Below are 25,035 nucleotides of genomic sequence, written 5' to 3' on the forward strand. Positions count from 1 at the left end.
TTTGCAATGCATATAATTCAGTGAAGTAGCTAGAATGTAGTTTTATGATTTGAAACATTACCGTGGGGAAGTGACAAAATTCCTTGTTCTGCAGTCATTCATTCTCAATGTGTACCTGAGTTTTTGGCCTTAGGAAGAACAAATTAATTGTAAATTGACAGTAAAGTTACCTGCCGTGAATAAAGATATTACATGTATTATCAGTAACTCATTTCACTAATATTCACGAAAACATTACGTAAATTCATTCCATTAATAGCACGCGTATTTTGTCTTTGTGTTGTTTTTGCAGCGTCCTTTTACCAGCTCTTACCAACTGTGCACTTAATCCAGGAACTGTCGGAAAAGTTATCCTTAACCTGGTAAGGTTTTCAGAGGCTGTTCTCCAAAGCTGTTACAATGTTGCGTCGACAAGCACATTTTCCATGGCAACATATCGCACGTTGTCATGGAAGTTACGTCAGGCGCAAATTGCACAACAGGAACCCTTGTGTTCTAGCTTGTCTACTTACTGTTTCTAATCATGATTACAACTATGCCTACCTGGGGAATTTTATACTTAAAGTCTGATTGATAAATATGATTAAATTAAAGAGTGTGTGGTCACAGTTTATATGGTCACAGCTAACCCTTCTGTGAGTGGATCATTGCAAATTGTTCAGAACTGTATATGTGTTGATTTTTTTTCCCAGGTTACTGAAAGATCTTTCTTCATATCTTGTTGCTTTAGCACAGTATTTTTGTAAGATTTTTAGTTACTTTCATGGCAATAATTACAGTTTACCAATGCTTTTCCTTTTTTTTTTTTTTTTTTTTTTTCAAATTCTTATATATAAACAGACTCTTTTTGTGAAAACATTTAAACATTTTAATGTTTTGTTTGGTTGCAGAAAGATCAGTTTGAGAAGTATATCCCGTATGGTAGCGAAAGAGACACTGCAGACTTTTTACTTTCAGGGGAAGATGTAAAGAAATTCTTAAAGGTTTGTTCTGCATTCACTTTTGGTCTGAGGTGTTTGTTTATTCATTTAACTTTTCATTTTATCCAGTGCTCAGTCTTGTTTCATTTACTCACAACCATTAAAAGAGCAGTCAAATGTTAGATGCACTTTTTGAGTCGGATCATTTTGATGTTTCTTGAGTTAAGTTGAATGAATCAGTATACCGACATGTGCCATGTTCTAGTTTTCTCCTCTCCTATCATGTGCGAACTTTTCTGTCCTTAAGAACAAAAATAATCTGCCTCTACCTTGTAACCTGTCAGAAGTGTTACGCAACTAATTTTGCCGATCATAGTTATTAAAAACATGGTCAACACGGGAAAAGTATCGCAAAATGCTGTTTAGTGTAGACACGATGGAGAAACTTCAAGCTGAAAGTTGCTGAAGGAAAGCGGTGTCAATCGTGCCTTTGGTATTGAGTTATTTGAGACAGGTGATTGGGTAATGATCAACATCAAAATTTGCCGAGCATTTTTGACAAGACACATGATACAGAATGACTTTGTTTACCTCTAGAGACAGAAGAGCATGATCTCAAATCTCCCCTTTTGTTTCGCCACTGAGGAGAGACAAATCTGCTTGCTGTATTCAGTGGGGGACTCTGAACAACATCGAAATTTGTCAAGCATTTTTGACAAGACAAGTGATACAGAAGGACTTTGCTTACCTCTAGAGACAGAAGAGCATGATCTCAAATCTCCCCTTTTGTTTTCGCCATTGAGGAGAGACAAATCTGCTTGCTGTATTCATTGGGGGACTCTGAACAACATCGAAATTTGTCAAGCATTTTTGACAAGACACATGATACATAAGGACTTTGTTTACCTCTAGAGACAGAAGAGCATGATCTCAAATCTTCCCTTTTGTTTCGCCACTGAGGAGAGACAAATCTGCTTGCTGTATTCATTGGGGGACTCTGAACAACAACAAAATTTGCCAAACATTTTTGACATGACACATGATACAGAAGGACTTTGTTTACCTCTAGAAACAGAAGAGCATGATCTCAAATTTCCCCTTTTGTTTTCGCTATTGAGGAGAGACAAATCTGCGTGCTGTATTCATTGGGGGACTCTGAACAACAACAAAATTTGCCAAACATTTTTGACATGACACATGATACAGAAGGACTTTTTTTACCTCTAGAGACAGAAGAGCATGATCTCAAATCTCCCCTTTTGTTTGGCCATTGAGGAGAGACAATTCTGCTTGCTGTGTTCAAAATTTGTGCATTGTATGAGGGTCTTTAGATATTGTATTAAAGTGCAAGACATATGAGGATGCTGAATGTTAATTGAAAGCCAAATTCAGCATAACTCTCTGGATTTCATTGAATATTATTTATATGATAACAATGCCAGTGAAAGCAAAGAATTCAAAATGTGAAGGTTTTCGTCCTCAATGGGATCCAGGGAGATAACTGTGCTGCCTGTTTTCTGTCACAGGATTACAACAGGAAGAGTGGCAGTGAACAAGTGTTACCTGACTGCCTGAGGAGGCCAATAGCAAGAATACATGAATACCAGGCTGTGTTAAAAGTAAGTATTGATTTAGTTCATCCCTGGAACAGCTTAGCGTACTAAACCAGCAAAGTAATTCCAAAGAATTTTATTCTAATGATCTCAATATTATGATTTCTTGAATTTGGTCACACAACAGCAGCCAACTACATGAACTTTGTACTTGGCTGCTGCTGACAGGGCATTGAGTCGGGTGAGCGTCAGTGGATCCCATCATAATGCTGGCAACCATCGTATAAGTGAAATATTCTGCGTATAAAACATCAACCAAATAAATAAATAACCGATATTGGAGACCAGATTAACAATGGTTAGATGATGGTATTAACTGTACAGTGTACACCCCAATAGTTTATTTATTTATTTATTTGATTGGTGTTCTATACCATACTGAAGAATATTTCACTTATGTGACAGCGGCCAGGATTATTGTGGGAGGAAACCAGGCAGAGCCCGAGGGAAACCCACGACCATCCGCAGGTTGCTGGAAGTCCCTCCCACGAATGGCTGGAGAGGAAACCAGCATGCGCTGGACTTGAACTCACAGCGTCCGCATTGGTGAGAGACTCCTGGGTCATTACGCTGTGCTAGCGCATTAACTAACTGAGCCACGGAGGCTCCCCACCCCAATAGTGGTCAAGCTTACGTATGGATCATGCTGATGCTGGTCATGTATTTATGGATTGAATTGTAGAAAACTTAGCTATTTTTGAAGGTTTATTCAGTGCTTCAGTAATAATAATATCATTCCTGTACTTTTTCTTTATTTATTTCTTTGTTACATATGTAAATAATATTAATCTTATCGTCATAATTAATACTGTCTTTGTCATTTTATGTTCTTGTTTGTTTTATCTAGGACATACTGAAGTATTCATGCAGAGCAGGTGAGGATTCCAAAGACATAGAGGCTGCTATTCACATGCTGTCTGAGATTTTACGACGGATAGAGGATGTTAAACTCCTGAGAACTGTGGAGGGATTTCCTGGTGATCTGTCCAGTTTAGGAACTCTGATTCGTCATGTGAGTAGGAGTGGTCTCCCTTTGACATTAAGGTCGCTCTTAAGGTATTTGCCCCCCAAAATTCCTGAAACAGCACAGTTTGAGAGGATAATAAATGTCATGAAAAATTAGATTTGGTGCTGAAACTAGCCTTCTTTTCCAGTATCATTCTAGGCAAAAGCTAAAGATGCCTAAGGTCAATAGAAATCAGTTAAAAGAAGGGTTAATGGGTTAAACGTTGCCCTCATTTTCCTCATTTAAAGCTGGACTTGTTGTACTGGTAATACTGACATTTGGGACAAAATAATGCTTATGATTATGATGATTAGCAACAAAAGCACTGGTTGGCGTTGACATTCAGACCCTTGATTTTTTTTTTTTTTTTTTTTTGATTGGTGTTTTACGCCGTACTCAAGAATATTTCACTTATAAGACGGCGGCCAGCATTATGGTGGGCGGAAACCGGGCAGAGCCCGGGGGAAACCCACGACCATCCACAGCTTGCTGACACACCTTCCCACATACGGCCAGAGAGGAAGCCAGCATGAGCTGGACTTGAACTCACATCGACTGCATTGGTGAGAGACTCCTGGGTCATTACGTTGTGCTAGCGCACTAACCAACTGAGCCACGGAGGTCCCTTCAGACCCTTGACATATTTGGTCACACATTCAAATCCAGCTCTTGGCTGCTTTGGCTTCAGATCTAAGGTTGGTAGTTTAGTTCAGGCACTTTCACGCCCTCCATCCACTTAGGATGATTTGCTTCAGGCACCTCCCCGCCCTCCATCCACTTTGGGTGATTTACTTCAGGCACCGCCCACCTTCATCCACTTTGGGTGATTTACTTCAGGCATCCCTCCATCCACTTAGGATGATTTACTTCAGGCACCTCCCCACCCTCCATCCACTTTGGGTGATTTACTTCGGGCACCTCCCTGCCCTCCATCCACCCAGGATGATTTACTTCAGGCACCTCCCCGCCCTCCATCCATTTAGGATGATTTACTTCAGGTACCTCCCCGCCCTCCATCCACTTTGGGTGATTTACTTCAGGCACCGCCCCACCTTCATCCACTTTGGGTGATTTACTTCAGGCATCCCTCCATCCACTTAGGATGATTTACTTCAGGCACCTCCCCACCCTCCATCCACTTTGGGTGATTTATTTCAGGCACCTCCCTGCCCTCCATCCACCCAGGATGATTTACTTCAGGCACCTCTCCGCCCTCCATCCACTTAGGATGATTTACTTCAGACACCTCCCTGCCCTCCATCCACCTAGGATGATTTACTTCAGGCACCTCCCCGCCCTCCATCCACTTTGGGTGATTTACTTCAGGCACCGCCCCACGTTCATCCACTTCGGGTGATTTACTTCAGGCACCGCCCCACCCTCCATCCACCTAGGATGATTTACTTCAGGCACCTCCCCACCTTCCATCCACGTAGGGTGATTTACTTCGGGCACCTCCCTGCCCTCCATCCACTTAGGATGATTTACTTCAGGCACCTCCCCACCTTCCATCCACCTCGGGTGATTTACATCACCCATAAACCTGACCATCTTCATACAAGTGAAAAATTCCCTCAGCATTGTCTTCAATATATACCAATCATTTGTTGTGATGTAGGGTGACCTCCAGATGTGGGATGATGAGCCCGTGGGGAAAGGCAAAGACAGACACATGTTCCTGTTCCCACACAAACTTCTGCTGGCCAAGCCCAACAAGGACGGGAGCGGCTTCATCCACAAGGCTACGTGTGAGGTGAGCTATTATGTCATTCATCATTGAAAGTGTAGGAGTGAGTGAGTGAGTGCTTGGGGTTAAACGTCGCACTCAACAATTTTTCAGTCCTATGACGACGAAGGAAACCTTACGGTGTATGTAATGTGCCTCCTTGTTGCAGGACGGATTTTCACTGCTCTTTTATCTAGTGCTGCTTCACTGAGATGACTTACCGAAGGCAAGTAAGCTGCCCCGCCCGAGCCTTTATTCTGATACAGTTGTTGCACTATCCCCTTCATGCTGAACCACAAGTGGAAGTTACAACTTCCTCTTTTAAAGTCTTAGGTGTGACTCAATCCAGGATTGATCCTGGATCTACCTCTCCCGAAGCGGACGCTCTACCAAGTGTGCTATTCGGTCCGGTAAAAGGGTAGGAAATTAATGTGGTGCATGTATGTCCAGTTTTCTGTTCATCCAATCATCTGTCATGTATTATTGGTTTCTGTGCAGCAACGGAGTCAGTTTCTTGTAAAATTTTGTGCACAGGTTCCTCTTGTGGAAGATCAGATTTTAAAAACAACCCCAATCTATACATAAGTTTTGCATACTTAATGAAATCTATCATTTTCATTCATTGTTACTTCCCAAGCAATAACTGTTTCAAACATTGTCTGATTTTGATAAAATGTTGTGTGCAGATTCATATTGTAAGCTCTCATATCAAGTGTGAAAACAAGCTTGACACATGTATGAAGGTTTTCCATATCCATGGCTGGATATAAATTTTTTGAATTTGCATCTTAGGTTTAAATTTTGGACCCTCTCTCTCTCGCCCTGTTGTGCAAAACTAGTTAAAGACTTAATAGGAGATTTAACTTTAAGCTAAGTGTTCAATTTTGTACTTAGCCAAAAAAAAAATTGTGTACCAGCATATTAAATATGAACCAAAACCGCTGCTGTTATGCTTTGAATTTATAGTACTGCAATGGTTGCTGAGTTTATCGAAAATTTTTAAACCTAAAATATGACTTAAGATCTCTGTATTAGCTAATACACTTTTGAACAACTGTGCCAAGGGTTCTAGATTTCTCAATTGTGTAGCACTATTTCTCCAGTGAGGATCTGTCTCTTGGGTATTGTCACAGGGCTAGAATTCAGCCAGAGGGTTGTGAGGAGTTTCTCTGAACTACATGGAAGATTTCTCATTAATGTGACTAGTGTCTTGTAAGTAAAATGTTCGTAAAACACTGACTGAATAAATAAATCAAAGAAGAATGTTGATGGAGGCGACAGGATAGAGGGGTTGCATGACCTACATGTACTTCTGGCAGCCATATTGGAGTATTGCTGCTATACCAGCCCATGTTAAAAGGACTCCAATATGGCTGACTGACTGGCAGTTGTTCTGCCAGAGTGATGATGTCACATGCAACCCCTCTTTTGTCTCTTTTGTGATAATAAATCATATTACAGATTTGGGAGCAACTAGACAAGGCTACTTATACCTTAAAAAATAGACATCTAGTGTCACAAGAGATTTCACTGCCTTAAGGCAGCCATAATCATTCATTCATGTAGCTGTGTAACAGAGTTGATAGGAATAATCTAAAAGGGATACAGAAACGACACTGATTGGCTGAAGGTAGAGATAGGATTTCCTGAGTTAAAAGCACACTTGGTCTCACTTAAGTAAATCTGCCATACCTAAAATTCAGCTTGCGGAGGTATGCATGTCTCTCGCACCAGCATCATCGTCATATGACTGAAAAATTGTTGAGTACGACGTTAAACCCCAAGCACTCACTCACTCATTCTCGCACCAGCCAATCAGAATTGGTTCTGTATCCTTTTAATTGTAAATATAGTCACATGTATTTCATCACTTTTAAAATGCATCAGTCAAGTTAACTCACACAGTCATTGCTGTAGTTGATTCCTTCTTCGTTTTTTTCTGTGTCTTTAAGTTTTTGTTAGTTATCATTGGGACGGAAACAGCATGACTGAGTATAATGATATTTTTAAACATCGTTTGAAGGAGTTTGTTCCCTTTGGTTGTCTTCTCTGTGTGTGCTGTAGTCTTGTGAGGAAGATATCTAAAAAATGAATGAAGAAAGACTCTTCTCTAGTGTTAAACACTTTATACCGCTATTTCCATATTCAGATTTTTGGAGAATATTGCATTATTTGTTCCAGTTTTACCAAATCAGTGTTCATTAAGTTTGAAAACTTAATGAAACTTAAACTGTGAACAGGTCTTATTTGCCCAGTACACGCTGCAAATCATTTCTAATCATTTCAGAAGGGGGCAGTGGAGATTCATATATGCAGATGTGTGTATATGTTAACCTAGCAAAGCATCTGGTTTATAAAATTTTATTCTATACTCAAGAATGTTTCACTTTATAGAGTAAGTGTCTATGTTTCAAAAGCAAAAGTTCAATTCGATCATATAATCTGATTGATTTTAAGCCAGTGGCCTGAAGTAAAGCAGAATAATGGTATTGGGGTCTTGATTTTAAGCCAGTGGCCTGAAGTAAAGTAGAATAATAGTATTGGGGAATTGATTTTAAGCCAGTGGCCTGAAGTAAAGCAGAATAACGGTATTGGGGAATTGATTTTAAGCCAGTGGCCTGAAGTAAAGCAGAATAACGGTATTGGGGAATTGATTTTAAGCCAGTGGCCTGAAGTAAAGCAGAATAACAGTATTGGGGAATTGATTTTAAGCCAGTGGCCTGAAGTAAAGCAGAATAACGGTATTGGGGAATTGATTTTAAGCCAGTGGCCTGAAGTAAAGCAGAATAACGGTATTGGGGAATTGATTTTAAGCCAGTGGCCTGAAGTAAAGCAGAATAACGGTATTGGGGAATTGATTTTAAGCCAGTGGCCTGAAGTAAAGCAGAATAACGGTATTGGGGTCTTGATTTTAAGCCAGTGGCCTGAAGTAAAGTAGAATAACGGTATTGGGATATTGATTTTAAGCCAGTGGCCTGAAGTAAAGCAGAATAACGGTATTGGGGAATTGATTTTAAGCCAGTGGCCTGAAGTAAAGCAGAATAACGGTATTGGGATATTGATTTTAAGCCAGTGGCCTGAAGTAAAGCAGAATAATGGTATTGGGATATTGATTTTAAGCCAGTGGCCTGAAGTAAAGCAGAATAATGGTATTGGGATATTGATTTTAAGCCAGTGGCCTAAAGTAAAGCAGAATAATGGTATTGGGATATTGATTTTAAACCAGTGGCCTGAAGTAAAGCAGAATAATGGTATTGGGGAATTGATTTTAAACCAGTGGCCTGAAGTAAAGCAGAATAATGGTATTGGGGAACTGATTTTAAGCCAGTGGCCTGAAGTAAAGCAGAATAATGGTATTGGAGTATTGATTTTAAGCCAGTGGCCTGAAGTAAAGCAGAATAATGGTGTTGGGGTATTGATTTTAAACCAGTGGCTTGAAGTGAAGCAGAATAATGGTATTGGGGAATTGATTTTAAGCCAGTGGCCTGAAGTAAAGCAGAATAATGGTATTGGGGAATTGATTTTAAGCTAGTGGCCTAAAGTAAAGCAGAATAATGGTATTGGGATATTGATTTTAAGCCAGTGGCCTGAAGTAAAGCAGAATAATGGTATTGGGATATTGATTTTAAGCCAGTGGCCTGAAGTAAAGCAGAATAATGGTATTGGGGAATTGATTTTAAGCCAGTGGCCTGAAGTAAAGCAGAATAATGGTATTGGGGTCTTGATTTTAAACCAGTGGCCTGAAGTAAAGCAGAATAATGGTGTTGGGGTATTGATTTTAAGCCAGTGGCCTGAAGTAAAGCAGAATAATGGTATTGGGGAATTGATTTTAAACCAGTGGCCTGAAGTAAAGCAGAATAATGGTATTGGGGAATTGATTTTAAGCCAGTGGCCTGAAGTAAATCGGAATAATGGTATTGAGGTCCTGATTTTAAGCCAGTGGCCTGAAGTAAAGCAGAATAATGGTAATGGGGAATTGATTTTAAGCCAGTGGCCTGAAGTAAAGCAGAATAACGGTATTGGGGAATTGATTTTAAGCCAGTGGCCTGAAGTAAAGCAGACTAATGGTATTGGCATGTTGATTTTATTTTCCATGAGTTAAGATGATATAACATTCGAAATGTACTAAATGTTACAGGACAAGCCTACAGAGAGTGGGTGGCACATACTTCCAATGTTTAAACCCATCATGCTATTTATGCATGTGCCTGTCCATAAATAGCTAGCTGGTGCAGCTATTAATGAGTCAGACAGTATTTTGGGCTTTCCGCAGACGAAATTGTTTGTCTGAACATTTCTGAGCTCTTAGGTAGCCCTTATCACTTCTCTACATCTCACATATTAACCTTACTGTGTTTGGGTTATTGTTACAGTTGCCAAACTCCTCCGTGTGCAAGCCGCATTTAGAAAGTGAGAAGTTATGGAAAGCTGCACTTTGTGTCAGTAATCTCTTACAGCACACAAGAGGGCTTGTAATGATATGATAATGCTTACCCATGGAGTGGACCCTCCTTGTGCCTTTCCAACATTATTAAAAACTGTTTCTCTTTTTAGAAATCTGTATTAATTTCGTATTTTCTTAGCTCCTTGGTGATGTGCGTTGAATGTCATTTTGGGAATTGACTTCACAATTATTGGCCTGGAATGTCCATTTTGGTTGACTGCTATGTATGTTTTTATACCTAGATTAACAAAATAACAGGGACATCTCTCACAATGGTAGTTAAATCACAGGCTCACTGCAACTGTCCATTCCTTGAAAACATCAGATTGTGTGCATGTTGGAATTAAACCGTCTCTCTTTTTTTTTTTTGCTGTGGCTAAAAGCCCGGACATTTTCTGACATGAGTCAAAGGGCATACATGTAGCTTTATTTAAGGCCCTCTGGTTCCTTCGCCGATAAAACTGACTGCCATCACATTAGTGAAAAGTTTTTTAGTACTTCAACAAACACTAATCAAATAAATAAATCTACATATTAACAGAGTTGAAGTTCAAAGTTTGTTGCAAATGTCATACTACTACTGCCAGTAGGTACCTGGTCCACAGTGCTTGCATATCCAATTGAAATTTCTGACCAAATTTTCTGCTGATTCATTCGCGCGGCCACCCTGAGAAATAGGTTCAATCCCGTACGCGATTCTACAGGAATCCATTTCGACCCTGGTGAAAGTGATGAAGGTGAAACATATTGCAAACGCATCATTTTTGCTCTTATAACTGTATCTACTAAACCTCTACTAATGAAGCTGAAACACCAGATAATAAGGTCCACATGAATGTACCGTGAAATGAGCTTACAGAACCGCAAATACCAAGATAAGGAACTTCATTGACGTTTGCAAAAAGTTTCTTGTTGCAAAAAGAAATAAAACGAAAAGGTGCATGTGTCTATGAAAGTATATATAATATGCCCCAGTTTATATTGTAACCATGGTTACTGCCTGTTTACTTTTATATGGATAGATGCTGATGAAAGTGGTTATTACCTGTCAGTTAATTTGACAGTGTGTTTATGCAAGAAAGATTAGGGACTGCCGAATTCAGTGTTGTTTCTCTAAACTGTGGGGAAAAACAAAAAAAAGACGAAAGCCACCAAAATAACAACAGGAAGTCATTTTCTGAATGAGGTCCAAAAAATTCGTAAATTTGAGCTGAGTTTTTTTTTCTTTCTTTCTTTATTTGTGGAAAAGGCTGTGCTTATTTTGATAAGGGGAACATTGGCAGGAATAGTATTTTTTTTGGTAGTACTAATAATCAGTTCTCTTTCAGAAGATGTAAAGTTTGATTCTCTTTAGTGGGTACAAAGACAATTGATAAAAAGAGTAGGAAAGAGAACAGATACAACCCAGAATTTTGGATTAATATTTTGTACAATATACTTCAGCAAATGAGGTTTATAAGTTGTGCAGGAAACACATGTTATTTCATATAATATGATGGATGTAATTTGGGAATGATCTGTACATATAACAGTTCACATTCCTCATTTGTTGGTATTTTATAACAATGCATTTTTTTTTGTAATAGAATCATCTTTTTGTTTCCCTCTCTCCCCATCAGCTACAGGACATCCAGGTAAATGAGACTGTCCCGAGTGATGATCGCATGTTTGAGCTGTGGTATGCTGAGCCTACCTCAGAGAAGCTGACATTCCAGGCCAGGAGTGTTGTAGCCAAGGAGGCCTGGGTCAATCAGATCAGGGAGGCTCTGAAAAGCTTGGGTGAGTGACTGACTGACTAACATGATTGATTTAATTATTGTATTGGACCTAAGAATTTGTCCTAAAAATTTCATTTTTATGGGCAAATAAATGTCATGAAATAATTACTTTTGGTGCTTAAATTTATGCTAAATGACTTCCTGTTACGCCAATAAAGTGTGTTTTTAGAGGCAAATCAATATTGTGAAATTTTGCTTTCTGGGCTGAAGTTTACATTTTCACAGGAGGACATCATTCTATATATGACTTAGGCCAAATAAATAAATCTAAATTTGTGGAATTACGAAAACGGTTTTATTGTAACCAGCTGTAAGTAATGGAAGTTTGTAGTGTACATTCTTCACTACACCCTCAAGGCATGATGTGATTGACGGTGCTTTCCACGGCATGGTAGACGCCTTACCAAAGGCAAGTAAGCCGCCCCGCCCGAGCCATTATACTGATACGGGTCAACCAGTGGTTGCACCATCCCCTTCGTGCTGATCGCCAAGCGAGGAAGTTACAACTTCCTCTTTTAAAGTCTTAGGTGTAACTCAACCCAGGATTGACCCTGCATCTACCGCTCCCGAAGCGAATGCTCTACCAACTGTGCTATCGGGGCCGGCTCAGTGCTACATGAAGTTAGTGAGATGCATGTATGAAGGATCTTCCATCAGTTTGGCTGCGAGTGAAGATCTGTCCAGAATTTTTCATTGATATGATGATAGTCAACTAAATGTGCGGAGGAAACCGGGGGGCTGGGAGGAATCCACCGCCATTTGCTGGACATATTTAGCTTGCGGTCAAATCAGTTGGGTGAAATTCTACTCATAAGAGCTGACCACCATCGTGTGAATGAAAAATTCTTTAGTAGTATGGTATTAAACAAAAACATCAAGTGAAATCAAATTAAATTAAACCTGATTTATAGCCACATTCAAACTAGAGAGATCTGGATTTGAACCCTCAACCCCATGAGTCAGGTGGTTATGGGCATATGGCTCCAAAATGTTTCTCAAAGCTCTTACGCTTGTTTACAAGTTCGGAGCCCAGCATTAAAGCAGAGATTTTATCCCTGGAGCTAATACACGCCTGGCCAGGTAAAGACCGTGTTATAAATCTGCTTTCTGCGACTCATCAAGATGAAGGGCAATTTAAATGCCTGGGTAAAATTACCTGACTTCCACACAGAGGGGTACTTTGCAAGAAGCCTGGAAATGCCGCTAGCTTTAGGGTGCTTTAGATATGGGTTTACTAAACCTGCACTTTTAACGAAAACATCCTGAATACCTGGGTTTAAGCTTGTTTCAAGACAAAAGTGGATCAAGAATTAAAGCAACCTAAATTTTGGTTGAGGTAGGTGGTGGTTATGTTTTCTTCGTCTTGTGATTGGAAAAGTAAAGGATTTGTTTATTGAAGAAGAAAGAACATGAATGTTTTTCACAGCCTGTCACCAAAGCCTCACAAGCATTGAGGGCAGTGAATGTGGTTTAATAGTTAAAGTGAAGAGTATGAAAATATTCAATATTCAGGAGAGTAGATTGTTCTACATTGTGTTGGTAAATGTGAAGCGTATCAAAATATTCAGTATTCAGGAGAGTAGATTGTGCTGTGTTGTGTCGGTAAATGTGGAGGGTACCAAAATATTCAGTATTCAGGAGAGTAGATTGTGCTGTGTTGTGTGGGTAAATGTGAAGGGTATGAAAATATTCAGTATTCAGGAGAGTAGATTGTGCTGTGTTGTGTGGGTAAATGTGAAGGGTATCAAATTATTCAGTATTTAGTGTTCAGGAGTGTAGATTGTGCTGTGTTGTGTGGGTAAATGTGAAGGTTGTCAAAACATTCAGTGTTCAAGAGAGTAGATTGTGCTGTGTTGTGTGGGTAAATGTGAAAGGTGTCAAAATATTCAGTAATCAGGAGAGTAGATTGTGCTATATTGTGTCAGTAAATGTGAAGGGTATCAAAATATTCAGTGTTCAGGAGAGTAGATTGTGCTGTGTTGTGTGGGTAAATGTGAAGGGTATCAAAATATTCAGTATTCAGGAGAGTAGATTGTGCTGTGTTGTGTGGGTAAATGTGAAAGGTGTCAAAACATTCAGTGTTCAGGAGAGTAGATTGTTCTACATTGTGTAGGTAAATGTGAAGGGTACCAAAATATTCAGTATTCAGGAGAGTAGATTGTGCTATATTGTGTCAGTAAATGTGAAGGTTGTCAAAACATTCAGTGTTCAGGAGAGTAGATTGTGCTGTGTTGTGTGGGTAAATGTGAAAGGTGTCAAAATATTCAGTATTCAGGAGAGTAGATTGTGCTGTGTTGTGTGGGTAAATGTGAAGGGTACCAAAATATTCAGTATTCAGGAGAGTAGATTGTGCTGTGTTGTGTGGGTAAATGTGAAGGGTATCAAATTATTCAGTATTCAGGAGAGTAGATTGTGCTGTGTTGTGTGGGTAAATGTGAAGGGTATCAAATTATTCAGTATTCAGGAGAGTAGATTGTGCTGTGTTGTGTGGGTAAATGTGAAGGATGTCAAAATATTCAGTATTCAGGAGAGTAGATTGTGCTGTGTTGTGTGGGTAAATGTGAAGGATGTCAAAATATTCAGTATTCAGGAGAGTAGATTGTGCTGTGTTGTGTGGGTAAATGTGAAGGGTATCAAAACATTCAGTGTTCAGGAGAGTAGATTGTTCTACATTGTGTGGGTAAATGTGAAGGGTACCAAAATATTCAGTATTCAGGAGAGTAGATTGTGCTATATTGTGTCGGTAAATGTGAAGGGTGTCAAAACATTCAGTGTTCAGGAGAGTAGATTGTGCTGTGTTGTGTGGGTAATTGTGAAGGGTGTCAAAACATTCAGTGTTCAGGAGAGTAGATTGTGCTGTGTTGTGTGGGTAAATGTGAAGGGTATCAAAATATTCGGTGTTCAAGAGAGTAGATTGTGCTGTGTTGTGTGGGTAAATGTGAAGGGTACCAAAATATTCAGTGTTCAGGAGAGTAGATTGTTCTATATTGTGTGGGTAAATGTGAAGGGTATCAAAACATTCAGTGTTCAGGAGAGTAGATAGTTCTACATTGTGTGGGTAAATGTGAAGGGTATCAGAACATTCAGTGTTCAGGAGAGTAGATTGTGCTGTGTTGTGTGGGTAAATGTGAAGGTTGTCAAAACATTCAGTGTTCAGGAGAGTAGATTGTGCTGTGTTGTGTGGGTAAATGTGAAGGGTGTCAAAACATTCAGTGTTCAGGAGAGTAGATTGTGCTGTGTTGTGTGGGTAAATGTGAAGGGTACCAAAATATTCAGTGTTCAGGAGTGTAGATTGTGCTGTGTTGTGTCGGTAAATGTGAAGGGTATCAAAACATTCAGTGTTCAGGAGAGTAGATTGTGCTGTGTTGTGTGGGTAAATGTGAAAGGTGTCAAAATATTGAGTATTCAGGAGAGTAGATTGTGCTGTGTTGTGTGGGTAAATGTGAAGGGTACCAAAATATTCAGTATTCAGGAGAGTAGATTGTGCTGTGTTGTGTGGGTAAATGTGAAGGGTACCAAAATATTCAGTATTCAGGAGAGTAGATTGTGCTGTGTTGTGTGGGTAAATGTGAAGGGTACCAAAACATTCAGTGTTCAGGAGTGTAGATTGTGCTGTGTTGTGTGGGTAAATGTGAAGGTTGTCAAAACATTCAGTGTTCAGGAGAGTAGATTGTGCTGTGTTGTGTGGGTAAATGTGAAAGGTGTCAAAATATTCAGTATTCAGGAGAGTAGATTGTGCTATATTGTGTCAGTAAATGTGAAGGGTATTAAAATATTCAGTGTTCAGGAGAGTAGATTGTGCTGTGTTGTGTAAGTAAATGTGAAGGGTATCAAAATATTCAATATTCAGGAGAGTAGATTGTGCTGTGTTGTGTGGGTAAATGTGGAGGGTACCAAAATATTCAGTATTCAGGAGAGTAGATTGTGCTGTGTTGTGTGGGTAAATGTGAAGGATGTCAAAATATTCAGTATTCAGGAGAGTAGATTGTGCTGTGTTGTGTGGGTAAATGTGAAGGGTACCAAAATATTCAGTATTCAGGGAGTAGATTGTGCTGTGTTGTGTAGGTAAATGTGAAGGGTATCAAAACATTCAGTGTTCAGGAGAGTAGATTGTTCTACATTGTGTGGGTAAATGTGAAGGGTACCAAAATATTCAGTATTCAGGAGAGTAGATTGTGCTATATTGTGTGGGTAAATGTGAAGGGTGTCAAAACATTCAGTGTTCAGGAGAGTAGATTGTGCTGTGTTGTGTGGGTAAATGTGAAGGGTGTCAAAACATTCAGTGTTCAGGAGAGTAGATTGTGCTGTGTTGTGTGGGTAAATGTGAAGGGTATCAAAATATTCGGTGTTCAAGAGAGTAGATTGTGCAGTGTTGTGTAGGTAAATGTGAAGGGTACCAAAATATTCAGTGTTCAGGAGAGTAGATTGTTCTACATTGTGTGGGTAAATGTGAAGGGTATCAAAACATTCAGTGTTCAGGAGAGTAGATTGTTCTACATTGTGTAGGTAAATGTGAAGGGTATCAAAACATTCAGTGTTCAGGAGAGTAGATTGTGCTGTGTTGTGTCGGTAAATGTGAAGGGTGTCAAAACATTCAGTGTTCAGGAGAGTAGATTGTGCTGTGTTGTGTGGGTAAATGTGAAGGGTATCAAAATATTCAATATTCAGGAGAATAGATTGTGCTGTGTTGTGTGGGTAAATGTGAAGGGTATCAAAACATTCAGTGTTCAGGAGAGTAGATTGTGCTGTGTTGTGTGGGTAAATGTGAAGGGTGTCAAAATATTCAGTGTTCAGGAGAGTAGATTGTGCTGTGTTGTGTGGGTAAATGTGAAGGATGTCAAAACATTCAGTGTTCAGGAGAGTAGATTGTGCTGTGTTGTGTGGGTAAATGTGAAGGGTATCAAAATATTCAGTATTCAGGAGAGTAGATTGTGCCGTGTTGTGTGGGTAAATGTGAAGGGTGTCAAAATATTCGGTGTTCAGGAGAGTAGATTGTGCTGTGTTGTGTCAGTAAATGTGAAGGGTGTCAAAATATTCAGTATTCAGGAGAGTAGATTGTGCTGTGTTGTGTGGGTAAATGTGAAGGGTATCAAAACATTCAGTGTTCAGGAGAGTAGATTGTGCTGTGTTGTGTGGGTAAATGTGAAGCGTATCAAAATATTCAGTATTCAGGAGAGTAGATTGTTCTACATTGTGTAGGTAAATGTGAAGGGTATCAAAATATTCAGTATTCAGGAGAGTAGATTGTGCCGTGTTGTGTGGGTAAATGTGAAGGGTGTCAAAATATTCGGTGTTCAGGAGAGTAGATTGTGCTGTGTTGTGTCGGTAAATGTGAAGGGTATCAAAATATTCAGTATTCAGGAGAGTAGATTGTGCTGTGTTGTGTTGGTAAATGTGAAGTTTATCAAAATATTCAGTATTCAGGAGAGTAGATTGTGCTGTGTTGTGTCGGTAAATGTGAAGGGTGTCAAAATATTCGGTGTTCAAGAGAGTAGATTGTGCTGTGTTGTGTGGGTAAATGTGAAGGGTATCAAAACATTCAGAGTTCAGGAGAGTAGATTGTGCTGTGTTGTGTGGGTAAATGTGAAGGGTGTCAAAATATTCATTGTTCAGGAGAGTAGATTGTGCTGTGTTGTGTGGGTAAATGTGAAGGGTATCAAAATATTCAGTATTCAGGAGAGTAGATTGTGCTGTGTTGTGTGGGTAAATGTGAAGGGTGTCAAAACATTCAGTGTTCAGGAGAGTAGATTGTGCTGTGTTGTGTGGGTAAATGTGAAGCGTATCAAAATATTCAGTATTCAGGAGAGTAGATTGTTCTACATTGTGTAGGTAAATGTGAAGGGTATCAAAATATTCAGTATTCAGGAGAGTAGATTTTGCTGTGTTGTGTGGGTAAATGTGAAGGGTGTCAAAATATTCGGTGTTCAGGAGAGTAGATTGTGCTGTGTTGTGTGGGTAAATGTGAAGGGTATCAAAATATTCAGTGTTCAGGAGAGTAGATTGTGCAGCAGTGTTGTTACCAAAGTTTGTTACCAAAGTTTGTTACCAAAGTTTGTTACCATCTCCAGGAAAGAAATTAATCGTAATTCATAATGACTGTATTCCTGGTGGGACGATAATGTTGTGACGTCTTGAAGTATCAAAAATTTGTTTACTTCATAATGGTTTCTAGTCAGTCAGTCATTCAGTCACTTGTTCCGCTGACTTTCAATCCTTGTGTAGGGAGTGTTCGAGGCCTGGTGTTTAGAGTGCTAGAGTAGCCTCTCACCAATGCAATCGCTGTGAGATCAAGTCAAGCTCAAGTTGGTTTCCTCTCCTTTTGTACGTGTGAAAGTCTGCCACCAAACTGGACTTTCGATGAGTGTGACGTAAAACACCAATCAAAATGACACAAAAAAATAATACTTGTGTAAATTTTTATGACAGGCGTAGAAGAAACAGACATCATGCCAGAACAGCAAAGGCCGACAAAAGGCCCGAAAATCCCGACACCTTCACGCAGAAAGTCCAAAGATACGATCAGTCCTGAGAAAGAGGTTCCTCCTCCAGGGGACTCGACAGGAGAAGGTAAGCAAAGCTTTTGTCGAGGTTGACGCAGAAGGTCCAACGAGATGGGAAATGGATTCCTCAAAACTTCAAAGATGCTCAGTTACCACAGATCTTTTGCTTTATTTGACTGGTGTTTTATGCCTTACCTTAAGGGTATTTCACTTGTACAAGAACGACAAGCATTATGGTGGGAGGAAACCGGGCAGTACCCAGGGGACTGTCTGTAGGTTGCTGCTATGTACGTTACCACAGATCGTTACAACATCAGCATTTTGTAATTGAATTGAAAGGCTCATTTTGACTTAAAAGTGCCTCCTGATGATGGCGATGAAGTGACGAAATGTTTAGTCAAAATGAACTTTTGATTTTTGGAGTTACACTATTCGTGTATTACGTTAAATTAATCATTGGAACACAAAGTTTGTAATCACATTGAAATGTTTAAGGAACTGCTACATCTGTGTAAAACAAGCCCATCAAATTTCATGAAACCATTTCCATGTCTCTGACCAGTATTCTCTATGTTCAATCGTTAGAGAATACATGAGCAAGTTAGACAGCACATCCAATTGTGAAATTTTCAAATTACATTTTACAGAGTTGTGCCACTTCAGAATTTTTGTTGGTTGTTACCTAAATGCACCGTACCTTTGAAACTTGGTTGTGCCGTCTTTGGATGTACAATGCATGTAGAGAATTGTGATTAAAGTTGTAAAATAGAATTTTGCAATGGATTCTTAGTATACTCTTTTTGGTCACGCCATAGCTATCAAGAATGTGCCAAAGATTAATGTTGGGTTAAGATGACAAATACATATCTACAGTTTGGTGTATATTATATACATGTATATACAATGTTTGTCTGCGGGTTTGAAATGAAAAAAAACAGGTGCCATTGAATTTTCTTTTTTTTTATATAAATTTTTTTTTTTTGTTGTGTCTTAAAGGGTGTTTGAATGGGGCAAATGTACATGTCCAAATACTGAAGTTCTGAAAAATTTCCTCTAACAGAAAAATATAGCGTTTGTCTGTGAGTTTAACTTCTTCGAATTGAAATGGAACAAACAGGTGCCTTTGAATTTTCTTTCTTTTTTTTTATAAAATGTTTGTTTTTTTTTGTTGTGGCTTAGAGAGTGTTTGATTGGGGCAAATATACATGTCCAAATACTGAAGTTCTGAAAAATTTCCTCTAACAAAAAAAACATAGGGTGAATAAAAGTCATTTTTACGAAAAAAATATCCAATTGAAAAAAAAAAAGCTAGATATTTTGAAAAATGCTTCACTGAAAAAAATATACATGTAAATATAATACCAATCTACTTTAAAGGACTGATTTATTTATTTATTATAATCGCACTCAAAGTTGTACTCAAAAAGTTAAGATTTCTTTGTCAGTTGTAGATTTCTCAATTGTAGATTTCTCAGTTGTATGGTTCCAACAAACTGTTATCTAGGTAACAATGGTAAAATCTAATATTAAGGAATTGTAGGAAATTGTCACAAACTATAGGAAAAGGTTTCTTGTCCTTCGTCAAGAATAGCTCAGAAGCATCAAGAAATTTTATTTTTTTTTTATTATTGAAAGAAATCCAAATGTTACGCTGTATCCAAAATTATTTTTTTCATTTACTTTTTTAGATATTTTCTTGTGCGGTAAGGAGCATTTAAAATAGGAGAAAATGGTGGGCTTTTCGGACCACATCTGTGTGACCACACATCACTTTTTTTCTGAGAATTTCCCTCATTTGCCAATGGAACATTTTGAAAATAGTTATTTTCTGCAAAATCATATCTGATGCACTACACTGGGATTTATTCTAATACATTTTAATGGATTTTAAGTATTCAGAATAATATTGGGAAAATATTGTCTCAAAAACCCATCCAAGAAAATAATTTGTATGGAATTTCTTGGTCACACAAAGAAATAATGTAAAAGAAAACCAATATGAAGTGTTTCTGGAGACAGTTCTGTGTTTGCTTTTCGTTTGTGGCACACAGGATTTTGGACTTTATGAAAACATTTCTAAGCAGTGAATCAGACATGAGAGTGGGATAGAGAGGAAGTAGGTACATTACATGTAGATGGATGTGGGGTTTGCTCAGCCCTCTGGGTGTTATTGATGAGAGTTCGTCCTTTAAGAACCGGCCACTTCCAGATAAAGCATGAAAGAATTTCAGCCTGTTACTTCATATATGCAAGGGTTTTTCTTTTTTTTTTTTGTCTGGAATTTGCACAGTGGCAGTGGCGATAAGACTCTAGCTGGAATTGGCCCAAGATTGTGGGCTTTTTTTCTACAAGAACAAGATGCTCCTTTAGTTATAAAAAGCTCTTGGGCTCTGTGATGTGGGTAGTGGTGGTGCCGTAATGACTGTTAAAACTTGCAGAATTCCTCAATCAAACTGCTTAGAGTTTTGCACGGATTTACCAAAATGAGTGACAGTCCATTATTATAAGATATATCAATCAGCACAGCTTGCAGTGGATCTTAACGCTTCTTATTCAACACCATTTGTACTACTCTTACGTGGAAAACGTTTTGAAATAGAGATATTTGATTGCTAAGGTGTGATGAACTCTTGACAAGATCAGCAGTGATCAGTGACTACCTTTCAAATCAACTTCCCCTTTGTAATCATGTAACACCATTCTCATGGGTTTGTCTTGTGTAGCATGCTGTTGTTGGAACTAATTTGATTGTTACTGGGTTATTCTATCCTCATATTTCTCTATCCTCATCTACCTCTCTCCTCATCATTCTCTATCCTCATCTACCTCTATCCTCATCTTTCTCTATCCTCATCTACCTCTATCCTCATCTTTCTCTATCCCTCATCTACCTCTATCCTCATCTACCTCTTACATCCAACTTTATCCTGTGTTTAAACAACCAGCTTCATGTATACTTTACCAATCTGTAGAATGGTTTTTGATTCTCAAGCCAGCCAGTGTAATCTTTAAATAGCAGATTTGAATGCACTTACATTTTCCACTTTTAGTGATATAGTGATTTGTAGCAAAAAAAAACAAAAAAAAACAGGTTGCTCAGTGTCTATTGAAAATGGAATTTTTTGAAATATTTTTGAGGGAAGGATCATGACTCTTGTAACAACAGAAGCAGAAGAATTGTAACAAATTAAGAGGTAAACCCAAATTTCTTCGTTACATAATCATGAGGGACTTTGTAAAAAAGTTTGTGTAAAACCACCAGAACTGTATACATTATTTATATGCCTATAGTGTAGAGTACGTGTGAACCATGTTGAAACCTAGGTTGTAGTTATCGGTACCAACAACCTTTCCTACCTGGACTATTTTTAGCAGGACGTTTACCTGAAGCAGTCTTCTTGGCAGAGGTGTTTAGATAAACCAGATTCCCTCAGCCAAGAAACCTGTTGAAGACCCCTGCAGAGAGATGGTATTCCCATCAGTAGGGGTAAACATCTTAATAACCCGTTGAAGGCGCATCTGCAATAATACGGTAGTTGTTTACACCAAGAAGGTCTGAAGTGGGAAGTAGCAGTAAAAATCAGTTGAATACAGATTGGTTGATTGTGAAGAAAAAAATTCTGAATTTTCAAGGTTATAATCCGAGAAAGACGTAGAAATTTTAGACAGTTTTCAGTGGATTTTTCACTTACAGCAAAATGTGCAAAGAGACCAGAAAATCAGCTTTGCAAGCTCAAAGGGTTTTAATGCCATGTTTTTTAGAATGGGAATTAATGGGTTTATGAAGTATGTACGCACACCGGATAACAGTGAAAGGTCTGTCGTACGCCTTCAGCAAAATTTGGCTCCTTGGTATTGCTAGTGTAAACTGAGCCAGCTACATGTGGGATATACCCAGTACCAAGTTGGCCATCATCGTTACGTGCATGTGTTCGGCTGTGGCAGGCTTTTAGAATGTGTACAGCTCATGTAAAGGTATACATGCACACCTGATAATGGTCAGGTTACCCCTGTATCTTCTCTCACACATGTACCACCTACATGAGTGACGGTGGCAGGGATTCAAGGGGCAGGGATAACTCCTGGCTGAAAAGTATACTAGTTGTTGAGATGTTTCATATCTAAGACAAGTTAGCTCTACTATTGTCGGTCAAATCACTGTCATGTCCGGTATAAAATTGTTTTCCTTCTTAGCAGTGACATAAATTTGGGGAATACAAAATCTTGCTTTTTATAATGTGAATTTGCCTCAGAAGGAGAGGACTGACTTATGAACAGCCGTGTTATCTGAGGAATATGCAAATCTCATTCCAAACTCTCAGTCCACCTTATACGAGATTTACTCCTGAATTTTCATAAAATTTTTGGGAAAGCTTTCTTAAAACAGAACTTGAGGGCAAAATGGTAACCTGGTGGAGAAGATCGTCAAAGTGTTTGAATATGTAGGAATTTTCATGGCATGACTGTATATCTGGCAGAACAACCCAGTGGTCAAGCTGACCAGAAAGGCTTCAGATGTCAGCTGGTTCGTCCAGATGTATGTCTGACCAGTGATGGATGTTGAGGTTCCCTGGTTACAAAACATTACTATGGACAGTATTTCTGGCTTGTCCATTGGTAGTGGGGCCTGGGGGCCTGGGATGAACAATTCATCATGCAGTTTTTCATCATGTGGTTTAAGTAGGAAAGGCAGTTCAAGTGCTGGCTTCATTGACCATTGGTAATGAAGTGGATAGGGGTTGGGGCCTGGGGTGAGCAGTTGCTCCTGTGGTTTCAGTAGGAGAGGTTCTCAATGGCTCAGGTAGTTCAAGTGCTGGCTGGCTTGACCAATGCCGTAATTTGTTTGAATCCGGCTATTGCTGGTTTGGCTGCCATTTTAAGTCAGGGAGTTTGTTGGGTGCCTTATGGGTGCAGTAGTTTTATACTCAGATACTCATTATGAAATTTTTGTGGGTGGGGGGTAGGCGGGTGGGGGGTGGGAAGAAATACTTTCTAAACTTTTTAATGATGGGGAAGTAAAATATGCCAGCTAATGTAGTTAGTTAAATTTGTGTTTAAAATTAAGTTTTTGTAGATTTGAACCTATACATGTGCATATATGTATACAAGATGGGTAGTCCCCGAAATTGCCAGTTCATTTTTGGTTGAACTGTTTAACAGTGCTTGACAGTCAGAGTCAAGAGGTATTACACTAGACCATTAGGTGGTGAAAAAGTTCATATTCTACTCATTTCTAACTTGAAATTGTGAAATTTGCCGGCTTCACACACACACATTTGAAAGGTAATTTGTAAGTTTCACAGAATTATGGGTGAATTCAAAATATACCTGTATATGGAAGAGGTATTTGTAGATTTTACAGCAATAAAGGTAAGATTTACACAGGTAAATTCACAACTGCTTAAGCTATGGCTGCCATAACTTTATGGCATTGAGTTAGAGAGAAGCTATTAGGGTATATGCATGTACATACAAGAATGAGTGCATAAACAAGTACGCTCTAAATCTCTTAATGATGGAGAAGTCACAAACAGCCTGTTTAGCTCCACACCTCATGCAGTGGTTATTTCTTCTCGGTAACCCATACTGCGTTGTCATGGAAATCTGCCTCTCTGGGGTCTAATTATAATTTCTATCTTCACCCAACTACAGGTTGCTGTATTCTCCTGGCAACTTGTGATAAAGTTCAGAAAGCCTAGCTGTGTATACATGTAGGTTTGAGTAGGAAGAAAAGAGGCAAGAAGTTAACATACTTGAAGCCTGTACAAATATATTACCTTTATGTGTGTATATCTCTTAGTAGGCTGTTTAGAGAGTTGTGGAATAAACAGTGACGGACACAGGTCATTATTGGTGATTTCTCCAAAACTTTGCCTGTGGCTTATCTTTAATGGCTTATCTTTAATGGTTTATCTTTAATGGCTTATCTTTAATGACTTATCTTTAATGACTTATCTTTAATGCACTTTTCAAGGCAACACCGATTTAATTTTATATACATTATTAATAATAATAATCCACTTCTTTATTTTGTCCAATCTTCTTGTTTTTGTGTGATTTCCCTGTTTCTTAAGGCTTTCCGATCATGTAAATATATCATCAACAGAAAAACGATTGCTGGGATAGTCCACATTTCCCATAAATTTAATGATTTTTCAAGTGTTAGTTTTATTCTTATACCATCTGTCGACATTGTGACAAAATATATTTCACATGTCAAACAGCAGTTTTGATTGATGTGGCCTAACACCCAATAAGTAGCAAAGGATAGTGGTTTTCTTTGAGCGCTTGAACACTGAACCTAACCAGTACTGTTGTAGATGAAACAAAATGGTTTTGAAACCATATTAAACACCAACGGCAATATATAAGGAAATAAATTTGAGTAATTATGCGGCCCATGGACCTTGTATGCAGACCTTAGTACATATGTCCATGTCATGTAATAACAAACAATAAGCAAGTTTCAGAAACTCCTAAGATGAACTGTTGCATGTGGGCTAATAAGGGACAGATGTCATGCTGTAGGAATGGGGTGTTTACATGCTGTCTGGGGCTGGTTAAGAGGGGTGGTAAAGGAGGGGGTAGGGGTTGATGGGGAATGAGGGGTATTCATGGGTAACCCAGTACAGAGAGCTAAGCCGGGTATACACTGACATGATCACTGCATGATCGCCCTAGTAACTACTGATTCCAGTACAGAGAGCTAAGCCCAGTATACACTGACTTGATAACTAGTTGATCACCAAAGTAACTACTAATTCTACCAAACTCACCATTCTGTTTTGACCTTTTTTAGTTTACTATGTATTTTCGTACCTCATTTCAGAGAAATGTAATTCATCTTTACAAGTAGATTTGATGGATGAAGAATTGTCCTTTTTTTGTCGTCGTGAAGATTATGCCCAAGTTCTGGGATAAAAATCATAGTTGAAATTGCATTTTACATGCCATTTCCTTGAACCCAAGTTTAGAAAAATCCAAAATAATTTTTGACTTATTAATTATGATTTTATTAGTGAATTTCTCACAGTTATTAAGGTGCATG

The 25,035-nt window shown here is 38.8% G+C and overlaps 1 protein-coding gene across 4 annotated transcripts in view; it reads left to right on the plus strand.

Annotated features, from left to right (window-relative positions):
• The window catches only part of LOC135464929 (muscle M-line assembly protein unc-89-like), an 83,369-nt gene that overhangs the window by 9,425 nt on the left and 48,909 nt on the right, over positions 1 to 25,035 (plus strand). For all 4 annotated transcript variants that reach the window (XM_064742505.1, XM_064742507.1, XM_064742508.1 and 1 more), the window contains 7 exons: positions 293 to 362; positions 891 to 983; positions 2,447 to 2,539; positions 3,381 to 3,545; positions 5,158 to 5,292; positions 11,329 to 11,488; positions 17,914 to 18,054. In XM_064742505.1, the coding sequence (XP_064598575.1) occupies positions 293 to 362; positions 891 to 983; positions 2,447 to 2,539; positions 3,381 to 3,545; positions 5,158 to 5,292; positions 11,329 to 11,488; positions 17,914 to 18,054 (857 nt within the window). The remainder of the gene's footprint in view (positions 1 to 292; positions 363 to 890; positions 984 to 2,446; positions 2,540 to 3,380; positions 3,546 to 5,157; positions 5,293 to 11,328; positions 11,489 to 17,913; positions 18,055 to 25,035) is intronic.

Source organism: Liolophura sinensis, chromosome 4, assembly GCF_032854445.1.
Source record: "Liolophura sinensis isolate JHLJ2023 chromosome 4, CUHK_Ljap_v2, whole genome shotgun sequence".
NCBI lineage: Eukaryota > Metazoa > Mollusca > Polyplacophora > Chitonida > Chitonidae > Liolophura > Liolophura sinensis.